General features: G+C 35.2%; 1 protein-coding gene across 1 annotated transcript in view; it reads right to left on the minus strand.

Annotated features, from left to right (window-relative positions):
* Positions 1-22339, minus strand: part of LOC112468015 (lachesin-like) — a 152081-nt gene that overhangs the window by 71312 nt on the left and 58430 nt on the right. Inside the window, exon 2 of the mRNA XM_025037005.1 lies at positions 21868-22081. Coding sequence (XP_024892773.1) covers positions 21868-22000 — 133 coding nt within the window. The 5' untranslated portion in view covers positions 22001-22081. The remainder of the gene's footprint in view (positions 1-21867; positions 22082-22339) is intronic.

Here is a 22339-nt window from a genome sequence, read left to right on the forward strand (position 1 = left end):
TTCCTCTATATATATACTCATAACCTTATTTAAGCTCATATTATTATTTTGAATTTATAACATAAAACTCTTATCATACTTTATTAATTTTTGTAACGTAAACAGTCATCTGGGGGTGATTTTTACACTCCAGCAAGTTTTAATAAGTCTGTACTATGTAAATGTATAGATCCTAAATTTTTTCTATTATACGAGGTTATAGGTATTAGGTTAGGTTTTGGAACTTTCGAATGAAAAAAATAGGTATGGATTCTCGATCGATAAAAAAAAATTACTGTGACGTAAGCTTCACTTTTTTGACACTGGGGTGTAAAAATCACCCCAGGTGCCCGTTCTCAGGCTAATAACGTAAGATTAATTAATGAACAGGCGCAGCATCATGTCATTTAATTTTCAATGTTGTAGCGCGAACTGGGAGGACACGTTACGCTTATCTGGCGAACAATTTTAACGGTGATTTCAATTGGCGATCGGCGGGAGGGTTTAATTCCATCCGCCGCGTTGTACCCATGGGGCACATTATCCCTCTCGCAGTAACTTTTTATAAGGAGAGATCGTTACTTTCAGTTACGTGCTGGGTTATTAAACCGCTGCGCGATCTCCCACTTTGCGAGGGAATAAAAAAAAATCCGCGAGCGAATCTCGACCCGCGGTAAGCAATGGCAAGCGAATGCGTCTTCGATATAACGATGTCGCAATAAAGTTGACCTATATTCCGATAAGTGGCAAACAACAGAAAGACGAGCTTATTATTTCGTCGCATCACTTAAAATATCGCTTCTCCTTTGCTTATTTCTTTTCCATTCTAGCTTCCATTCTTTTTTTTGTTCGTTTTCCCTTCACGTTCAACTTTAAATCTCAAGCATCACATTGCCGCAAGATACACGGGGATAAAAGAGATCCCGAGAGACCCACCAAAACAAATAGTAAAAGTTTAAGGCCATCGGGAAAGTTTCATTATTTTCGAAAAGTTACGTGCCGCGTATTTTTAATAAAACAATGCCGGATAAACGGTTGACGAAACTGTAAGCTATAAACGATCACAAATCTGCGTGGCTTATTGTTTATCGATTAAAAGCTTATACAATATACTTTTTTTTTAGACGGGGCCAAAAAGTGTGGCCTTATTCGTTTAAGTTCGTGAAAAAAATGTAACAGACGATTACCTTTGAAAGCGTTTGAGTTCCCAAGATTCTTTTCAAAGTTCATGTCAGCTGCAGAACTGTGACAAGTTTTGCGCGTGTATAAAAAAAAGAGGCTTTTAGCCATCTTTTGACAAATTATGTTAATAATCTTGATTAGTTGGCTCTATTTACCGCAAACAAGCAACCTTCTCTCGCGTAGGTATTATATTCACAAAGCATTATTTAAACTTCCTAGCAATTGTTACGTATTATCAGTATGTATAATATACATGTCTAATTTTTAACCCATGTTTACTCTAAACTACTACAATTTATATTTACGAAAATTTAATAATGGTATAGGTAATATACGAAGTAGGTCGATATATATATATATCGACCTATATATATATATGATACAACCGGTACAACAAGTAACTGATTCTGCAACACAAAATAAGTCAAAATAATAGAATACATTTTTTCGAATAAGGCCTCCTTTTCAGAAAAAAAGGATTTTGACGTTTTACTTTCTGTATGATTTGTTTATAATCAGGACCAACTAATTCAATCAGTTAACTCATAAAATAGACAAGTAAATTTATGTGAGACAAGGAAAAAAATAATTTTATTTCTTGCATCAATTAACATTATATTTATTTATTATTTAGTTGAGATATTGTTGAACTCGCCTGTCCGGCTGTCAACGAGATCGGAATATCGCTCACGATAATAATTTACCGCAGCAAATGCGTTTCCATTATATGCTCCCAACACAAGGTGCACGTCCGTGTACTCTGTTACTAGTATATTTTATCATATCGCTTGCTCGACAGAAATCGGTAGATAATATCGATAGTAATATAAGTAACTTTTGATAGTAAGCAAATTATTACGTCAAATATCAGTCAAGCGCACGTGTACTCGATTAACTGTCAAGGTTCTTTTTTTTTTCAAAAACGAGGTCTTATGCAAAAACAATATTTTCAACTATAGAATCACACCCTCCTCGGTTGTTTCACGTATTTCGATCTACTCTGTATGGATCAAAAGTTGATAAAAATACACAATTTTTATTTCTTTTATTGACAATACTGGCAGAGTGCGTATACGTAGCAAGTTTATATCTTTGCCTGTTATTGATTTGTAATCCATATTTTTGTTAGTGTGAACGCATTGTGCTATTCGGTCGAAGTGGAACGTCGAAGCACATGCATCAATTGCAGAGAAAGAGTATTGGATGAAATCCATTGACAATCGATCCTTAATCGTCTTCCGTGTCTCTAATCTAGCTCTCTGTAATTTTTTTTAATTCGTGAAGACACGATGACAATTTAAAAAAAATCGGAACGGTTTTAATACTTTTACGTTGGTTCCGGCAGTGAAAACTGGAATAAGTGTGTATAAACAAAAAATAAGAATTTTAAAATAAATACGATTAAAATAAAAAATTAAAAATCAAGATTAAAAATCTTCAGATTAAAAATCAAATGTTTTATAGCAATTGTCAATTTTGTTGTCCACAATAAAATTTTAATTATTCACACTATTATCAGATGTATACCTATAGCAAAGAAACAAACAAATAGTATCGAATAATTTCACAATCATATCGTCATGATTATTAAATTCCGTGACATCGTAACAAGTAAAAACCGTTAAATCTATATCGTACTTTAAACATTTAACTGTTTAAAGACCATTGCCGTTTAAGCTAACTTTTCAGCAGAAGTTACGGCCAACTTTTTTCCGCGTACATGGGAACGCGAACTCGTGCAACTTCATATAGTCAATTTAGAAGCTATGCGATCCAAATTCTCTGTGTTTCGAGTTAGCATGAGGGTATTTTTTTATCGCCTTAACTTTTACCTCGCAGCTCTTCCTCTCCCTCCCTCTCTTTCATATTTTATCAGTTTATATAAAATATGCCTTCAAGTATCACATAAAAAATAACTTTCATGAAATGTATAGATAATTTAATTTGTTTTATTGCATTTTGTTTATGCAATATAATTCGGTGAGAACAAAAAAGAATTAATATGTATTTGTGAAAAGAAAATCGAAGGAAACTCTCGTAACCCGTAAAGCGTAACCCGTTATCTAAATATTGCGCAAAATAAATTTCAGACTACAATTTCTTCTACGTGTATATTCATTAATTCAATTTATTTATCTGGTTGGAGTTGTCAGTCTGATCAACAGCACAACAGCACAGCGCGCGCGATAAAACAGTTAGAGTTATACTTCTCTGTAAACGCAATTTCAACGATTGCGTCTCTTGACGTAACCGTAATTACACCGCGTTTTTCGATTAATTACTCGCTGACTTCGTTAAAAGTACCGCGGCCACGAGGATTGCTATGCACTTCGCCGCGAAACACGCGGCACGTTAAATTGCGATGTTAAGCTCCGCACGTTCCACTTCGCGAGTACGCGGTGCGTTAGCCTCGAGTGACACACAACCGCGCGCCGGAATAACGTGACGCCCTTGCGCCGCGCGGAATTAGACGTATCTGGAAAAGTTTGATGTCAGTTTCGCAAACTACGGTCATTCTCATGAATTATGTAATCACGCCGCTAAATGACGATGGACTTATTTTTGCAAACAACAAACATAGTGCCCTCTCTCCCTTCCTTTTTACCGTATAATATTTCTGTCAATGGCGCAGTTTAATCCCGTGACATTATTATTAACAATTTTATTCCATCGCAGAAACTACATATTCTAGTCTTCACTTTTTCATTATATGAATGCAATATATTAATAAAGTATAAGAAAATGTATAAGGCTAGATTTGTTTTATATATATATATATATATATATATATATATATATATATATATATATTCCATGATATTTTGTGATATGTACCTCTAACAGCAAATGTATATTCTAAGAATGTTTAGAGGATATCATAAAGTATAAGATATGAGGATATTATCAGTATATTAAATACATGCTTAGTATATTCTATAAATATACAGGATATTAATGCTGTTAGAGGACTATAGCATTTTATGCACCAAACATGTAAATAAATAATGTTTTGTTTTCAGCCACTTTGAGATCTAAAGCTTGACGAATAGGTACACGCTCGGTACACGAGGAACGAGATCGGACTCTCTACGAGTTTTTCCTGGGTTGCACGAGTAAAAATTTTTCTTTGCAGCAAAATTTCGTTAATTATGATTTATTACTCGCGTGCACCCCGGGACTTTAGAAATTTATGCGGTTAAGCAACTGTAATTTCCTTGAATTCCCGTAACGTGCATCTTTCGCACTAATTTCTAGCTACGAACTTTCCCCTTGGCGTTGGTTAAGCCAAGCTAAAATACTGGAGTCGTCTCGAACATTCGTTTTACCTCGCTCGCCCGCGTTCACAATTTCATTGCGGTCACTCAAATTTGTCTCATAATTAGATACATTATGCATGGATGTTTTGATATGCGGTCACTTTTGCAACGTGCGGCAGAAAATACAAACGCGGCCATCCAAACAGCAAAATGCCGGACACGTCGCAATTGCCTTGTATATTTTATAAGAAAATAAAAATAACTCACCTCGAGTAGACCTCGGGGCGAGATAACATTATTTTCTCTTACATAAAGTTCTTATAAACATATTAACTAAAAAAATAATAATAATTTTATTCACGTTGGAAAGTATAATACAAAAACTTTAAAAATGACTAATTAGTATTATGATAATGATCTATCAAAAGTAACGCAAGACGAAAGTAACAACTCAAATATCTATAGTTAGTTTTAGCTATATAGATATAGCTATAGCTTATAGATAATAGCTTATAGTTATAGCTTGTTCAGCTTTATCCGTTAACCAACAAACGCATGCGCATCTATGCCTATAACTATAGATATTTGGGTTGTTACTTTCGCCCCGCGTTACTTTTGACCCCGCCCTACCCTACTAGGAATAGAAAGATATATATTCCAACTAGAAAAAAAAACATATTTTTGCATTATTAAAGTAAGTGTTTCTTATTTTTTGTATAATTTATTATCCTAAATAATTTTAAAAACAATATGAATGCTTTTATCTATTTATGGAAAGCGCACATTTCAAAGTATTTTAATAATGACGGTTGATATATTTTGTTCGCGAACATTAACAACTTTCTAATTGTACAATTATTTTATAAATGCATTATAATTCTTCCCATAAATATTCAAAATTTGATACCTTTTAAAATATATATAAATTCTACATTTAAATTTAAACTTTTTCGAATTAAGGAAACCTGAAACTTGTCTGCTCAATCGGATAGTACTAAAATTTCATTAGAATTATCGTCGCAATATCACACAAAAATGTGAAAGCTTTTACTTCATAAAAGCACGTGTGCAGTTGTATCGTCGGAAATCGATCATAATTGAGGCAAAAATGGGAAAAACAATTTAGGTATTATGATTTTTTGCACGTCAATTTGCAAATGATAATTGAAGGTGCCATATTGGATTGCAAAATAACACGCAAGAAACATTCAATATTCCATTATTTTCTGTTTTGGATACAATCTGGTCGAAATTTCCGAGATGCGCGCATACTTTTCGCCAATGAAAGCTTTTGTAATTCTGAATAGCCGACCTAAAGAATATAGTTTTCTATTTAAAAAACTGTGTTTCCCTGTCAATATGGAAAACTGAGCTATACCAAGTTCACTCAACTGCCACTAAACTGCAAATATTTAAAAACATCGCAATTATTTAAAAAAAAAAGAAAACACAAACGAAACGTTATTCCCAGTTTCATTCCCGTAATAACCCATCGGTGAGTACCAATCGATTCTACTCTTAAGAAACTAATCTACTTGCAAGTATCCTGCGGCGCTTTTGGCGCGAGACAATTGTAGATGTATTTGTACTGAAATTAAGACGGATATGTTTACCCTGAACGATACTGAACTGAATTGATTGCGGAAAGCTGCGTCTGCAACCGCTGGCCGCCGTCGTAACCGCACCGTGTGGAACAGCGATGATTTTTACCGAGAAGTTGGCATACTGTGCTCTATAAAGACCGCAAAGTGTCTCCAAATTGAAAAATAACTTATTGGATTTCTATCTCGATACAGAAACCGCATTAGGGCATTATGACCCTTTTTGTTTATCCAGTTGTTTCTTTTAGCCGCTAATAGTAATACGATTAACACATCCCCCGCGGCGCTCGGTAAAAACCAGTATTCCAAGCGTGAAAAGAGCGTGAAATTTTCACAAATGTTAATTTGATTATTTTCACGAGTTTTTAGTTGGCTATCTCCTAGTTGCGGAATCGGTATAGCACGGTAGTGATCTTGACGCGTTAATATTAACAATATTAACCTTCGACAAATAAAGTTGTACAGTGAGTAAAAGTTGTATACGGCGGGTCAGGTGGGGTTTGTGGCACCCACAAAATAATTATCGACAAAAAATATTACAATCAATTTTATTGGAGAATATAACTTTATATACTTTAAATCTATTAAATAATTCATATATTAATAGAAAAATGAGTCAAATTAATAATATTTCTTATTTCTTAGAATTTAAATAACAATTAGGTCACCCAGACCCCACCTTATGGGGTCCGACCCGTTGGGGTCTAACAGACCCTATCTGACGTTACCTATCAAAGATTATAAATAACTATCGTAGAACACAGTACCTAAAGCCTACCTAAAGCCAACATGACACTTTCTCAATCTGACAATTTAGAATGTCACCGCAAATTTGTTATCCGATGCGGCACATTATTCCACATAAAAAATAGATCGGAAGTGAAAAATGCTGTCGATATTTTTGCAACGGGGTCGAGGCGGCGGTTTTCCGAGGGTGCACGCCTCAGGAGCTCAATTTTACAGTGCATTTAACGAACACGGCGCAATGTCACCAATATACACGTCTATATTTACACTATTTACACGCGTTCCGTATATTTATACATATCTTTTTCATCCTGACACATATTTGCCGTCTCTCTTTACCCGCGTCTCCATGGAGATCGCCCCCCTGTAAATCGCTAAATTTATTTGACACATCGCACGCACTAATCTGTTTCACCTAAATACGCTATTTCTGCGTGGATGATTTGTGTGGAGGTGCAGAGGAATTCAGAGAGACGAGCAAAAGGATGAGAGATCCTCTCCCACCGGAGCGGACGCGCGCAGATGGTCTCAGATATAAGTGGAGTACGGAACATGTCTCGGTCCCTTCTCGCCCGCGTTCTCGCAAGTATATTTAGCGGGTGGAGGGTCCCCGTGTGTGCACGACGTACTTAGTCTGACTTTCTTTTGCCGCGACAGTGCTTATTTAGCGTCGCGAAATTACGACACTCGCCCGCGCCGCCGCGAGGTCTGCGAGGTCCGCGGCGTGTCCGCGAATACGAATAAATCGCGTTAAATTTAGTATTTTAGCCGACGGCCAAACGAGGATCGGTTACAGTTATAGAGATTAATTCGCTTTTTAGCTACGCAAAATGCGTTTCAAAATCTCGCTGGAGGCTTACGGGGGGAGGCCACGCATCGCGTAGAGCCCCGGGACATTCGGTTTAGCGATGTTATAGCATCTCATTTAACGGGCCATTGTTTTAGAGGACGTTAATGCGCGCGATCGTCCAATTAATTGATCTGATCCCCGCCCGAACGTTCAAACACTTCACTCGACTCTTCGTTCAACAACAGGTTTTAAAATGCAAAAAAAATTCCAATTCCAGATTTAATATATTTCGAGGGAGATATTTCCCAGTCTTGTTTACAATGGGCAGCGCAAATGTTCATGTTTAACCAGGTTAAACAATGCGTGTCACAAGCGCGCATGACGTAAAATTTAATGCACAGTGCGAGAAGCTCGGGAAATTATAGCGGGGAAATGAACAATTTTAATTTATAACCCAGATAAAAATAAAATTTTATCACCCCCTGCCTCGGGCCTCCCCCCACCCTTTCTTTCCGGCGAAAACGTTTATATTCGTTACGACCAGCGCGCAAGGCAACTGCAACTCGGACTTCGAGAAAAAGTTTTCGCTTAATATCGCATTTGCGAATCCCGCGGTTCGCGCGCAGTTACGTATATTTCAGATTTTACAGTCGAAGTATTTGCATTAATTTTAAAGTAATTATATAAAAGTCTCGTTCCAAAGCTAGAGTTTTTTTTTGTTTCGCGGGCTACTTAATTCCACGGCCGTGCCCGCATATGCGACTCGCGCGCGAGACGTGAAATTATTTTTGAAATTATTTTAAAATTTAAAAGAATAAAAGGCAATTTTGTTACATCATTTAACTCATCGTGCTTAAAGGATTTAGAAAGAAATTTACAAAGTCGCACTAAAATACAGTATAAAAAAAGAGAGATTAAATGCGTGTACGCAAACGCAAAACATAATATGCGAATACAATTTAATATATTCCAAAAATATTATTATAGGTACACCCCCTTAACACCTTGAACACACACATTTATTTCTTTAATCGCAAATTATTGAACGTCAAATTACCCTCCTCAATTAGAAATGTGAAATCTTTCGGGTTTATCTGACATTCTCTCTAAAAGTTACAAGTTCACCGCTTCCGCCAATTACTTCAAATCATCCCGGATAAGCCGCCCCGAATCTAACGTTCTCACCAATCACTAGAGAAAGTCTCTAAACGAAGGAGATCCCAGGAAGTCCGCCGCGGGCGTAACTTTAACGAAGTAAGCGCAGTCCCTTCAAAATTCCGATTCTCTCCTATCCCCTCTCAAGAGAGGAGGGAAGTGAGTTGGATTCTGAGCCACCGATCGGCTACTGCAGCGCGCGCGCCACGTACTACCTTAAACAGCTCGAGGAGCTCCGTCCCCGTTAAAACTCTTCGAGGTCGGGCTTACGGTAAGCTTTTTAGAGTGGCGAAATTTCCCTCGAGGAGAGCGGCGCGCGGGGAACAGAGCGCTTAAGCCGCTGCGGAAACAAATCAGTGTGCAAGATAAACGGAAGTAACACACCTGGCGCGCCGCCGCCGCGCCGTATTCCTCCCGGCGCGAAATTTCGCCGCACGGCGTATCGAAAACGCAATCCGCGCTTCATTACGCCACAGCACAGTGAGTATCGTTGTCACAGCCGGATCCGGCGCAATTTCTTAGCGAGTGTCGGAGCGTGAAGTAACTCGCGAATATACGCCCGCGTGTGTTGAACGGCAACACGTAATTCTCGCGGCAGACACGGAGGGGACTTTTACTCTCGTACGTGCGCACAGAGCTGTCTTATTTGCATCGCGGCGCGTAAAAGCGAGAAGCACGTAAAGCAAGTATTACGACAATTTACATCGTATTAAGGTGGGAGGAGGGGGGAGGAGACACCGATGAGAATAATTTCGCGAACGAGCGGCGCGAATTCCGACTTTAATGACTCTCCGAGTGTTAATTCTTAAACGGCAACCGGGCAATTTAAATCCACTTTCTTGCTGTCGGGGATCTTGTACGCCTTCTGATGCACATTAATAAGATATTCCGGCTTTCCAAGCGTGCGACCGGATTAATCATTCAGCGGCGCTTTTTGCAGCCGGGGGTTTTCCGTGGGATTTATTCGGCAAGTAATTTTACGAATTAATTCCACGTACACACCTAGCACCTATCTGTAATTTACAAACAAGATCATAACTGCCACAATAGTTATTAACTTTTCACATAAATTAATAGAGCTTAAATATGTGGGAAATGTATAAATGTGGTTAATAGTTAACGTTTAACGCGAACGATTTTGTTATATTTTCTCTTAGAAAAACGCTTTATTTGCAAACAAGATATATATATATATATATATTATATATAATAGTACCGAGATCAAAAGTATTGTATCGCTTATGGAAAGGGAAGTCGTTACTTTATAATGAATAAAGATTAAATAATGATTATTCAACGTCAATTAAATCTGTAACGAGTAACGATAGCTAGTTACTTTAAAAAAGTAACTTTCCCAACTCTGCTTTCTTCATTAAAATAACGACTTCTTTTTCCATAAGCGATGCAATACTGTATGCTTCTGATCTTATACGTAAAAAGATTGGTACTATTGCTTGCAATCTTTCCTGGAAGATAATGTCGAGTATAAGAAACTTGAGACAAAAAATAATTTGCCGAAGACATGCAATGACATAGAACGATGTAGCTCCAATAACAGTCAGTCAGCGAGGCAGCAAACATTGCAATCAATTTAATGGAAAAAGAGCTGACGCAGAAAGAAAAGTTTCCTTAAAGAAGGAACGTCTACGCAGCCATCCTGCTCCACGTTTGCATGAACACCCCCTTCTCGGCGTTCCACCCCATTCCGCGTCCTAATTTAACGACAGCTCGACGGCAGTAACGGCAGTAACGCACCCGATACATCAATATCCGTAATTAATTGTTGGTAAAGCCGCTACTTTATTGACACCCCCGATTATCAGCGAGCACGACCGGCGCGGCGCAGCGCCGCGACGCGAAACGTCTCCGTCTTCCGTAATTTGCGGTCGACCGTCGCTTTATCGCCGGCGCATCGCCTCAACCGAGCCCTCCCCGCCGTCGTTTATACACTTAAGGACTTCTATCGACACGTCCCACCGCTCATTTGAATCGCAAATACAGGGGCGCGCGCGCAGGGACGAGCGTGCCGACTCGCAACAGTTTTCGAAGATGAATACACACCTTGCTTGATGAAGGAGCGTGTCGCGCGCCGGTGCGCCGATTAATCTTTCACGTCTCCCCCGACTTTTTATCTTTCTCTCGATAAAGTAATTCGCAACTCCTCGCCACCTCTCTCGCGCGCGCCACGGTTCTATTATACATTCGTGACGGGCGGTGATCGATCCATTAAGCTTTTCGCGCCTCTCGCTCTCGTTTTTGCACGTGAGAGCGGAATGCATCTCTGCGGGAGATTGATACAATGTTTGCAACAAACATAATAATACTCCCAGGATTACGTAGTGATTTATATCTAAACTTCGTCTAACGATATATACAAGATGAAGTACTTAAAACAAAACATTGGAATATCTCGAGAACAAGGCCACACGAAGGTCATCGCCATTTTTTTAAATAAAATTATAATTTTTTTATGTAATATGATTCTTCTATTCAGCGCATAAAAATATTGAAGTAGAATTATCAACAAATCAAAAATTTACGAAATATTTTACACTTTATTTTGATATATTTTGACATAAATTAAAAAATATCTTGTAAACTATTAATTTTTTGATACTCGTACCTTAATACTTTTATGTACAGAATAATGAAATGAATCAATTGGTGTCAAGATAACGATACATAGTTGCTTTTCAAAAAAGTATGTAATATTATAAGTTGCATAATTGATCGTCCTAATCAAGGAGATGAAGCAGCACGATTGAATTTATCAAAATTATACATTTCCCTTAAAAACAAAATAAACATTTCGCCATATTTCGTACAAATTGTCAAATTTTACGAAAAGAAATTGACTAACAAGGAAACCTCGATAACTCGAAAATTCTGATTTTAATAAAACTTCCCACACATGTAGGGGGAGTAAAAAGATGAACTTAGATATTTTTTGTAGCTGCCCAAAAACGGTTTTAAGGGGTGAAACCACTCCTCGTATGTAGTGCGGCTTTTTGCTTTTCTCGATATATTTCGAAAAGTATCCGAGATATCAAAAAATGTTTCAAATAAAAGTTTTATGGTAAAATCTCCTCTATTCAACAACATTAATATAATATTTTTAAAAAATAATTTTTTAAAAATTTTTTTTCACAATTTTATTAATGTGGTTAAATAGAGATGTTTTTACCATAAAACTTTTATTTGAAACATTTTTTTATATCTCGAATACTTTTCGAAATATATCGACAAAAGCAAAAAGCCGCTCTACTTATGAGGGGTGATTCCACCCCTTAAAAACGTTTTTGGTCAGCTACAAAAAATATCTAAATTCATCTTTTTAATCCCCCTACATGTGTGGGAAGTTTTATTAAAATCAGAATTTTTGAGTTCGCGAGGTTTCCTTGTAAGTAGTTTTTATTGCCTCACCCTATACATTGTACATACATGTACTAACAATAAGTCATATGAATTGTTTTCTTTCTTTGTTTCTCACATGGTACTATGATTTTTCCTGTGTAACCTCGCAAAGTACAGTACAATATATAACTCTAGACGTTGACACTTGTGTCTAGACTCTAAACTACTCCAGAGGCTGTCCACATATCGAGTGCTTTTTGTCTCGCGATCGAAAACAATGACACTGCACTCTCCACGCTACGTTCACTTGGTCAGACTGGAGTTACTCTCGAACTAAAGCAGTACTTTCTAAACTCTATTCAGGGAGTAGTCCTATGTGCGCACAATGCGTATCTAGTTGTTGCACTCAACTCACACGTGATCTACCAGCAAAATTTGCTACCGAAACTGAAAATAATCTAGAAATTAATTGTTAAATATCGTTTGCGACAATCAATCTATAATTCAAACATAATAATCGTCGATGCACTGTTAAATATTAAAAGAAGAAATTTAAATAATTATCTTGAGTTAAATAACATTTTGTTACTTTTAACACGTATGTCGAAATTTATTAGTTTAGCACAAAACAGTATTATTTTAACTTCATTGATTTAGTTAAATTTATATTGTTTTAGTTAAATTAACGATATATTGAATAGGAATAATGGCGATTTATATAGAAATGATTAAAAATAATTCAAATTTAGTATAATTTGACACTATGAATTTAACAATGTAGGGTGAATTATAAAGTACAAGAGGAAAAGAGAGTATTATCGAGTAAGAGAGTATTAATCGTTTTCAGCTGACTGTGGCATTTTAACTTTCTACTTATTAGTAATAATCACACTTTTGAAAGAAAATTTCGCTCACAGTTGGTTAGTTAGTGCTAATAGCATTACTGATTTTATATTTCAAATTTTTTAAAAATTATATCTGTTTAATAGGCATAAAATTAGTAGATATGTGCATTATTTTGTAACGTTCAGTTGATAGTATAATAATAATGTACTAAGATAATGTTACGAAAAAATTATCAGCTGTAATTGAAACAGTTTAACTATTTTTTTAAATACTTACTATTCTAAGAAAGTTGTTATCTATGGCAGGTAAAAATCACTTCTATTTAGTAAAAAAAAATCTATTAATCAAGAAGAAGTAAGCGATACGTATTTCTTCATTTATCTTTAATCGCGTCATATCGAGTAAAGAAAAACGAAATTAAAAAAGTGATCGCGCGCTGTGCGGTACTGGAACTACAAGTGGCAATATGGAAATGTATGATTATGCAAGTAAGTCTCAGGCGTCTTCATCGTTTTTGGAATGAATACATGAATTTATAGGAAGTTTGAACTTACATTTGGAAATATTAAATAAGAAAGAAGAGTAACACACGAAAGAGAAAAGAAGCAGTTTAAAATGAATTACATGCCTATTAAGCGCAGGAATAATTAGACATGTAGGTTAAATTGTGGAATACCATAATTATACGTTCGCCGGCAAAATAAACTAAAAATAAACGACCGAAATTGAAACCATCTCAAAATAAGTGCACTGCAAATCCAAGTGTGTCATTTTTATATATTATACATAAACGTCTAAAAATGACACATTAGACTAAAGCTCTTTTTACTTTATGTGTTAAATTATGTCATTTAACACGTTTAATCGTATTAAATTAAAAGTTAATACGTTCAATCGTGTTAAATGACGTGATTTAAAACGGCAAGAAATAAGTAGAGCTTCAGCTAAAATAACACACTTTGATTTGCAGTGTGAGGTACCGTTTAAATATTGATGTTAAGATAATTTATTATTGCTTCAACTAACAATAAGTCCCAAAATAGCTGTACCCTCCACTAAATTCGACCTGATCCGATATAATTTACGTGTACGTAAACCATAAATAAACGATAAAGCGTGTAGAAGGTTCTTATGATAGAGATTCCTTAAAGGGATGTAAATGTTTATCGGATCATATGTTCATTAGATCACACTCGTGACTAGCCGTGAAATCTCGTCTGATTAAAATCATGTATCATTAATAAACCACAATAATTATTTTACATGAAACAGTTATTTGGTATTACAGAACCTCACGAGGCATCATTCAACAACTTCTTCGCTAGCAATTTTGTGAATAAATATTTAGTACCGTTCACGATAGTTTCATCTTTCGTAAACGATAAAAACTGCATAGAGTCTTTAATGATAGATATACAGCTGCCATTTACTTCGAGGTTGGTTATCGGACAAAGTTTTCAAGAGCTCGAACTACTTACGTTTGGCACTTACGTTTTTAGATGATAACTTTTCCGTCCGAAATTATTTTATTCTTTTAACAGTTTGTACGAGTTGCTAAAGGTCTGCAATAAAATTGTTTTTTGTAATCGTACAGCAAAATATGAGAAATTAATTTTTAATTACAACTAACTACAACTATATGTGATAAAAGGATTATTTAAACAATTTATGCTGCGAGAGAACTTTCTAATTAGTATACACTAGTATACGGGAATGTTCTCTTTGATGTCTAACAATTATGAAATTGTTCAAAGACAAAACAAATGCAAATGACAAAACAATTACACGCATAGTATATAAAACGAATTCACTGTATCGTGATCTACGATGCTGTTCAAGTACAATCGATGAATATGTACAATATGTGAATTTGAGTGCAAATGTCACAAAAATACTTCTCGTTCTCCGCCGCTGAAAACTGTTTTACGCGTATTGTTTCGAGAAACGGAGATTTGAACACCATTTCCGCTAAACGAAGGCGTCGTCTACAAAGACGCTACAAAGCACTTCCACCCGTTCACTCTACGCGCAATGACATCTCAAATATCTCGAGTTCCATATATCGCGACGATTTGTAGTTCCCACCGTTACGTTTCTCGTGGAAAATACGTTTTCCTACTGACACTATCAACTTGCAGCATCCGGGAAATAATATAATCGCGCTAGGTGAACGCGATGCCAGGCATTTATCATCACATATACACGACGCACAAAACAACTCGTTATCATTATTCTTTCCAAAACCATCAATCATATATGAGAGAATCTTTATATTATTATACATCTTTCTATACAAAAAATTGCGCGCGACAGAAAGTGATAGTTTTCAACAAATTTTAAAGATTTTTTTTCCATAAAATCTATTTTCTCTTATACACACACGCACGTGAGAAAGAAAGAGCGCCATTATGCATTTATCTGATCATGTTCAATTTTCTGCGAAAGATAGACGTGATTATAGATAGAGCTCTTCCGAATATTCCAAGTTACGATCGAATCGGAAATTTTCCGTTTGAAAGTTTTCCTCAGATCGAGATTCTGATCGAAACTGTCGGACGTGAATACTTTCTACTCGAAATGATTGAAACTTACAGGCCGATAATTGGATCGCAGCCATCGCTAGCGGAACGTATATCCGAATAGATGCAATCGTGTTGCTTTGTCAGGTTGACTGTAGGGCCCCGCCGCTAAGGACTGAATTGACGGTAAACGGCACGCGGCTCTCTCTCCGAATCTCCTTTACAGATATTGTTTCTCTTAAAGAGTATCAAATAGAGATCTCAGCCGCAGAAGATCATGGATGCATTCGCCGGAAAATAATATAACTTCAAAAGTTCAGCTTTAATCAGCTACGTAAAAAACCTTATGGCGCACGAGGCGTCGTTTAAAAGAGTACATTCCATCAAAATTTAATTCTCTAAAGAGCAACAGAGCTACATTTTATTCTTTTTTAATTTCCACTCCCGATGTTATCGCGTCGCGCGACTGGTCTTTTGTGTGGATTTATGGACACTATATTTTTTAAGAAGAAACGCCTTATAACCAGCTGCACGATATTTTTAGACGCAAGCAAGAAAGTGACTTGTCCATTTGTCATTGCGAAAATTGTGACAGAAAAATGATTCCGAGAATATCTGCTATAATTAAAATATATCAATTATTTCCTATATTTCTTTATAACATATGTGTAACATTTGAAAACTATATTAATTAACATGGCAAAAGATCAAGTATCAATTGGTTTTAATAATAAACGTTTTAATAATTATCTTTTTTTATCGTAAAATGGTAATTGTTATCATTTTTAAGGATTCATAAAATTTATACTTTTCAAAACATATTGCAGGAGTATTTTGATATACAAAAATAAATTTGAAAATATTAAAAACAGAACATTAAATAAAAATATTAATTACATATATTGCAATTTTATTATTTAAATCTGTTTTCCATAAAAAAGGTAACAAGATATTAAAGAGTTACAGTAACTGAAATAAAATTTATACACCATATATAATTTTGTTATTACCCTGGCTAATATTAAAAATATTATATAGTTAATATAATATATGACTACGTTTATATGGCGGCTTATAATCCGGTTTAACAACTACCGTATACTATCCGATCCAAAATTTTGCTGTTTTGATTATAGTAATTATTTAGACATGAGCCTCTTTTAACACTTAAACTACAACTTTTTTAGTATATAAATATCAAAAATTGATTCCAATGTTTTAGAGTATCAAAATAGGTTTATATTAAAATGATCGTTATAATTAAAAGAAGAAAAATTTTGGATCATCAGATAGAATATAGAGTAGTTATTCAACCGGATTATAAGCAGCCGTGTAAACGTAGTCTATAACATGTTTCTGTATACATAATTATGAAATTAAAGTTTTTTAAGAAAAGTATGTGATATTTTACGATATTTTCATAAGAAATTCTAAGATATGAACAATCAAATACATTTAAATAAAAGGCTTAATGAAACAAGATAAGTGATAACACAAAACAAATCAATATTTAAAAATACTCTTAATGCAAAAAAACTTGGCTAGATCAAATATGTAACATCTACAATTATATTTTCTATATTTACTATCATAATATTAATCTTTCACGCTATTTGATTTTATTTAACACATAAAACGTAGTTTATGAAAAACATGTTATAAATGTATCGATATATATAAAGGAAGATGTTCTGACTGACTGACTGACTCATCAACGCCCAGCCCAAACTCCTGAACTGAATTTTTACCAAAAATATATGAAATAGGGGTAGAATTTTCCGGGGAGTGCCACTATGTGTATAGTTTTTTGTTACCGATTTTCTGGAAACCGGTTTTTTTTAATTTTTCTAATTTTTCGGGAAATAATTGACCAAATCTCAAAGAATTATAGATCAAACATGGTAGAGTTTTCCGGGGAGTGCTATAAAGTGTATAATTTTTCGTTACCGATCTTTTTGGAAGCCGGTACCAAAATTTTTTCAATTTTTTGGGAATTAATTGACCGAATCTTAAAGAATTGTATATGAAGTAGGGGTAGAATTTTTCGGAGAGCGCCATGATGTACAGTTTTTGTTACCGATTTTTTTGGAAACCGGTTTCTTTAATTTTTCCAATTTTTTGTGAAATAATTGATTGAATCTCAAAAATTTATACATGAAGTAGGGGTAGAATTTCCCGGGGAGTGCTATAAAATGTACTATTTTTTGTTACCAATTTTTTTGAAAACCGGTTCCGAATGATCGAATCTCAAAGAATTGCACATAAAAAGTAGGGGTAGAATTTCCCGGGGAGTGCTATAAAGTACATAATTTTTCGTTACCGATTTTTTAGGGAATCGGTATCAGAAGTTTTTCGAATTTGTCGGGAAATAATTGATTGAATTTTAAAGAATTGTATATAAAACAGGAGTAGAATTTCCCGGGAAGTGCTACAAACTGTATAGTTTTTCGGTAAAAGTTTACAATAACTTACACAGCTCGGATTACTTTGACCTTGACATATGTTGTCAAGGGCATAATACTGAGTAACTTTTCCTTATAACTTAATCGGCGGTCGCTTTTTATTAAAAAGTTATTAACAAAAAAATGTTTGGCGACCTCACCGATTTCAATGACCTTGATATATGTTGTCAAGGTCATGACCCCGAGTGACCTTCAGAAGGTTTTAGCCGTTGCTCATTATTCGTTAAAAAGTTATTAACAAAAAAAGTTTGGAAAATACGTAGGTTAGATGACGCGCTTTACAAGTATTTAACTGTTTAAAGCGCGTCACTAATCCACATAGGTTAGATGACGCGCTTTAACAGTATTTAATTGTTTAAAGCGCGTCAACTATAACCCATGCGTAAACTATTTCGGGGCTACCGCACCTCCCCCGAAAGCAGGGAGGGGTGTGGGTGAACCTCGGTTCGCGTGAAAAATATATGTGTGAACTCTTTCGGGGCTACCGCACCTCCCCCGAAAGCGGGGGGGGGAGGTGTAGTTGAACCTCGGTTCGTGTGAAAAGTGTATGCGTGAACTATTTCGGAGCTACCGCACCTCCCTCGAAAGCAGGGGGGTGTGGGTGAACCTCGATTCGCGTGAAAAGTGTATGCGTAAACTATTTCGACATATATATTAGTCATTTATGCCTTCCAATACTCAAAATAGCTGCTATATTTTTCAAACTTTTTTTGTTTATAACTTTTTAATAAGCAGCGACCGCCGACTAAGTTATAAGGAAAAGTTACTCAGTATTATGTCCTTGACAACATATGTCAAGGTCAAAGTAATCCGAGCTGTGTAAGTTATTGTAAACTTTTACCAATAATTGAGTGAATCTCAAATTGTATACGACAGAATTGACAGAATTGAACTTCAGTCAATAAAAAAGTAATATTTTTCAATTCATAGCATTTTAGAGAGAGAGAGGGAAAGGGAGAGGGAGAGGGAGAGGGAGAGGGAGAGAAGGAGAAAGAGAAAGAGAAGAAGAGAGAGAGAGAGAGAGAGAGAGAGCTATTTGCGTGTCTTATTACATATGTCCTCCGGGGCGAAGCCCGGGTAACCAGCTAGTATATCTATATAATGTAAATTTACATTTAATTCCAAATTTAAATTTAAATAACATAATTAAGATGTCTTTTGCAATCTAGACTGCATGTGATTAATGCTATATTTATGTAATAATATCGTGATTGATTTTTTTTTATAACATTAGAACATCTGTAAACGTGGACAATGCAGTAACCAGTCAATTTACCACTTTTGCATAGCAAAACATTGATTGGCTATTGTATTACTTCTTTTTACACAGCAAATGTTTCCGCGTTTTATCTGCATAAGACCTTAATCTCCTACAATTATCGATATAACAATAGCCAATATCAATTGCGAGCTACTTTATTGTCACTTGTAATCAAAATAGCGACATGACGTTTTTCAAATAATTTCATATTTCGGATTTTGCGTTGTAATATCTCTATTCAAAGAGCACAAAGAGGAAAAATAAAAACACTTTTGTAATATAATAGAAACCGCAGCCAATGATTAAACCTGTTACAAACTCGATCGGTTCAAATGCTGTTGGAATATCGTATAAATTGTGCTCTCAAGTTGCTGTTTCGTGTAAAGATATACGATCTACCTTGCTGTTGAAAATATAAACTTGGTGTATAAACGCAATTAATTAACTAAATATTAAAAATGAGCAAATATAATATTTGAAACGAATATGGGTCAACATACAAATTATTTTACTCATCGATACATAGGAATAACATCTGGATGTGTCTTGTATACGTTCGAAAACTGCAGTAGATTTCATACGGCGATATTTACAAAAGCGAAATATGTTTCTTATAACACGAAATAAAAGGAGACGTATTCACAAAATTTAAAATAAAATATAGCGGAAGATTTTCAAAAATGTTTTGCAGAACTTTTATCTTATTTATTGCGCAGCTAGAAAAAATAAAACTTTTCCACTCCGCTTTACTATGAGCGTCAGTTGTATTTTGCGTGTTTAACAGTAAAACGTGCGCGGAATTTTGCATTTTTGAATGCATATTTCACGCAATGCAAATATTCAGAATATCTTTTTCATATTTTTATATATATCTGTTTATGTGTTTTTTCGCATATAAATTGCTATAATCTTCTTGGCATTGCATTTTGGAATACCATGAGAATTCAAACAAGATTTTGTTTTTCATGACAATTTTGTTGCAAATATTTTGGATAAACATTTCAACGCCAAATTTATTTTACTTTGTTTATCATAATATTTATTACAGTATAATATTTTTTATAAATAAATTTAAATAAATAATAACGATTTTAAAATATAAATAATTGTAATCAATAATGCATGAGATCTTTCTTCAAAAAGGAATCAGTGCTGCGAAAGTTTGGAGAAGAAGTAAAACGTTATCGATGAGGCGTGATTGATATTGGTATAAAAACAAATATCTGAATTTTACTGCAAGTGATTGAGTGGCAAGTATGTCATCATGTTTTGTTTACAAATGTTATATACAGAAATTCATAAAACATAATATGACGACCGCACGCATGTAGCCAGATTCCACTTTTAATGCTCGTATCGATATGCAGCAGTATATCTGCGCATACTAGGACGTAATTTAAATGCATTAATCCTTTGAGTGGCGAACTATGATATATCGTCATATCATGCGTGCGCCTGGAGTGCCAACGTCGATTTATCGTCGTTGCTGCAACATTCGAGAGATAAACAAGATAGGCATACTTGAATTTTAAACGGGATTTCGTTAAACTCTCATTAAATGCGAATAAATCGTTAATTCTTACAGGTCACAGGCCCACAATTATTTATAAATATAAAATCAATAAATATAAAATAAATGTTTAGATTAATATCAATAATATCAAGATCTATTATAACCATAATATATGAATCTTCTTAGACTTTCACGTACATCAATGACAATTATATATGTATAACTGCATTAATGGAAAACTATCTTGTATAAAGTTATATAAGATAATGGAAATAAATATATTTTATTTCCAAACACACATATTTATACATTACGAACAAAATAACTGCGTATAAAAGAAAAAACGGCGCCACCCTCTATAAATATCAAATCACCCTAAGACTGCACGTGACAGGCAGAAATTGTGAAATATATAATATATATATATGGCTATACTAAGTGAAAAAAAACCGCATTTACGCATCATTTAACTTCATTTGTGACGATTTTACGAAAATTATAGTTAAAAAGATTTGTATTTGAGGGAATTAAAGAAATAAAAAGATTATATATATATATATATAAACATCCAGAATTACAATTATTATTATATCCTGAAACTTTAACGTTCGTTTCTTTAAAATTATTTAAATATCATATACAGTTCTTTGCTTAGTAAAGTAATATAAAAATTATATAAAATATTATATTTAGATATAATAATAATAAAAACAGAGTTAGTTTAAAGTTATAGTTTTAATTTTATATATATATATATATACAATATTTTATAAAATTAAACTTTATATGTATAGACAAAAAACCTAACCCTTTCTGTTTTTAAGTTTAAGCGAAATTAACAAATGACGAGTTAATACAATATTAACTATTAATTTCAATTTATTTTACATTATTATCATTGTAATCACTGATCTAGAAAAAATTGTAATCCAATATTTAAACTGAAAAGAAGCGTGATATTTGCAGAACAAACTTTCGAGGGAATACGCGAATGTCAAGTGGATTAAACAAAAAGAAGCAGTCAATACGAATAGCGCTCGAAGCTGCAGAGGCAGCTCTACTTTACGCAGGGCCGGAATCCGCTCCGCTCCGACTTTGACGACGCGGACCGGGGCACGGTGGCGCGGGGCGTGCGCAAACAACTCGCGGAAAAACATACCTATTCTGCCGAAGGGGAAACCCGGAAGGTGGTTATACTCACCGGTGCGCACCAGCACGTTGAGCAGGATGTACAGGACGAGGGTGGTGACCCGGTATCCATGTATTATGATCATCAGCCACTTCGATGCGTTGAATCCCGCCGCGTGCCATAGACCCGTGCCCTCGTGCACCATATTTTCCGGTTCGAGCCTGCCTCAAGGCCGTCGTCGGCCTTTCCCGTGTGCGTTCCTCGCGCGTCCTCATTCACCGGCACTCTGCGACCACGTAAGCACCAAAATGATGTAACACGCGTGTCATTCGGCAATACACAGTTCTCGACGTCTCGGCCCCATCTACGGAAAACAAGAACAAGTAAGTTCAAGTCTTCGCAATGCGAGCCGAGACGACGATGTCGAGAACTCGTTTCGCGAGAGAAACGGTAGGATATTAGTCACGCCGCTGAGGTGCTCGGAAATTCCTGACGCGACTTTTACCGTTGCTCTCTTGTCGCGCGCGCAATTACGCAATATACA

This window comes from Temnothorax curvispinosus, unplaced genomic scaffold (genome assembly GCF_003070985.1).
Source record: "Temnothorax curvispinosus isolate PA1 unplaced genomic scaffold, ASM307098v1 QBEX01017991.1, whole genome shotgun sequence".
Taxonomy (NCBI): Eukaryota; Metazoa; Arthropoda; class Insecta; order Hymenoptera; family Formicidae; genus Temnothorax; species Temnothorax curvispinosus.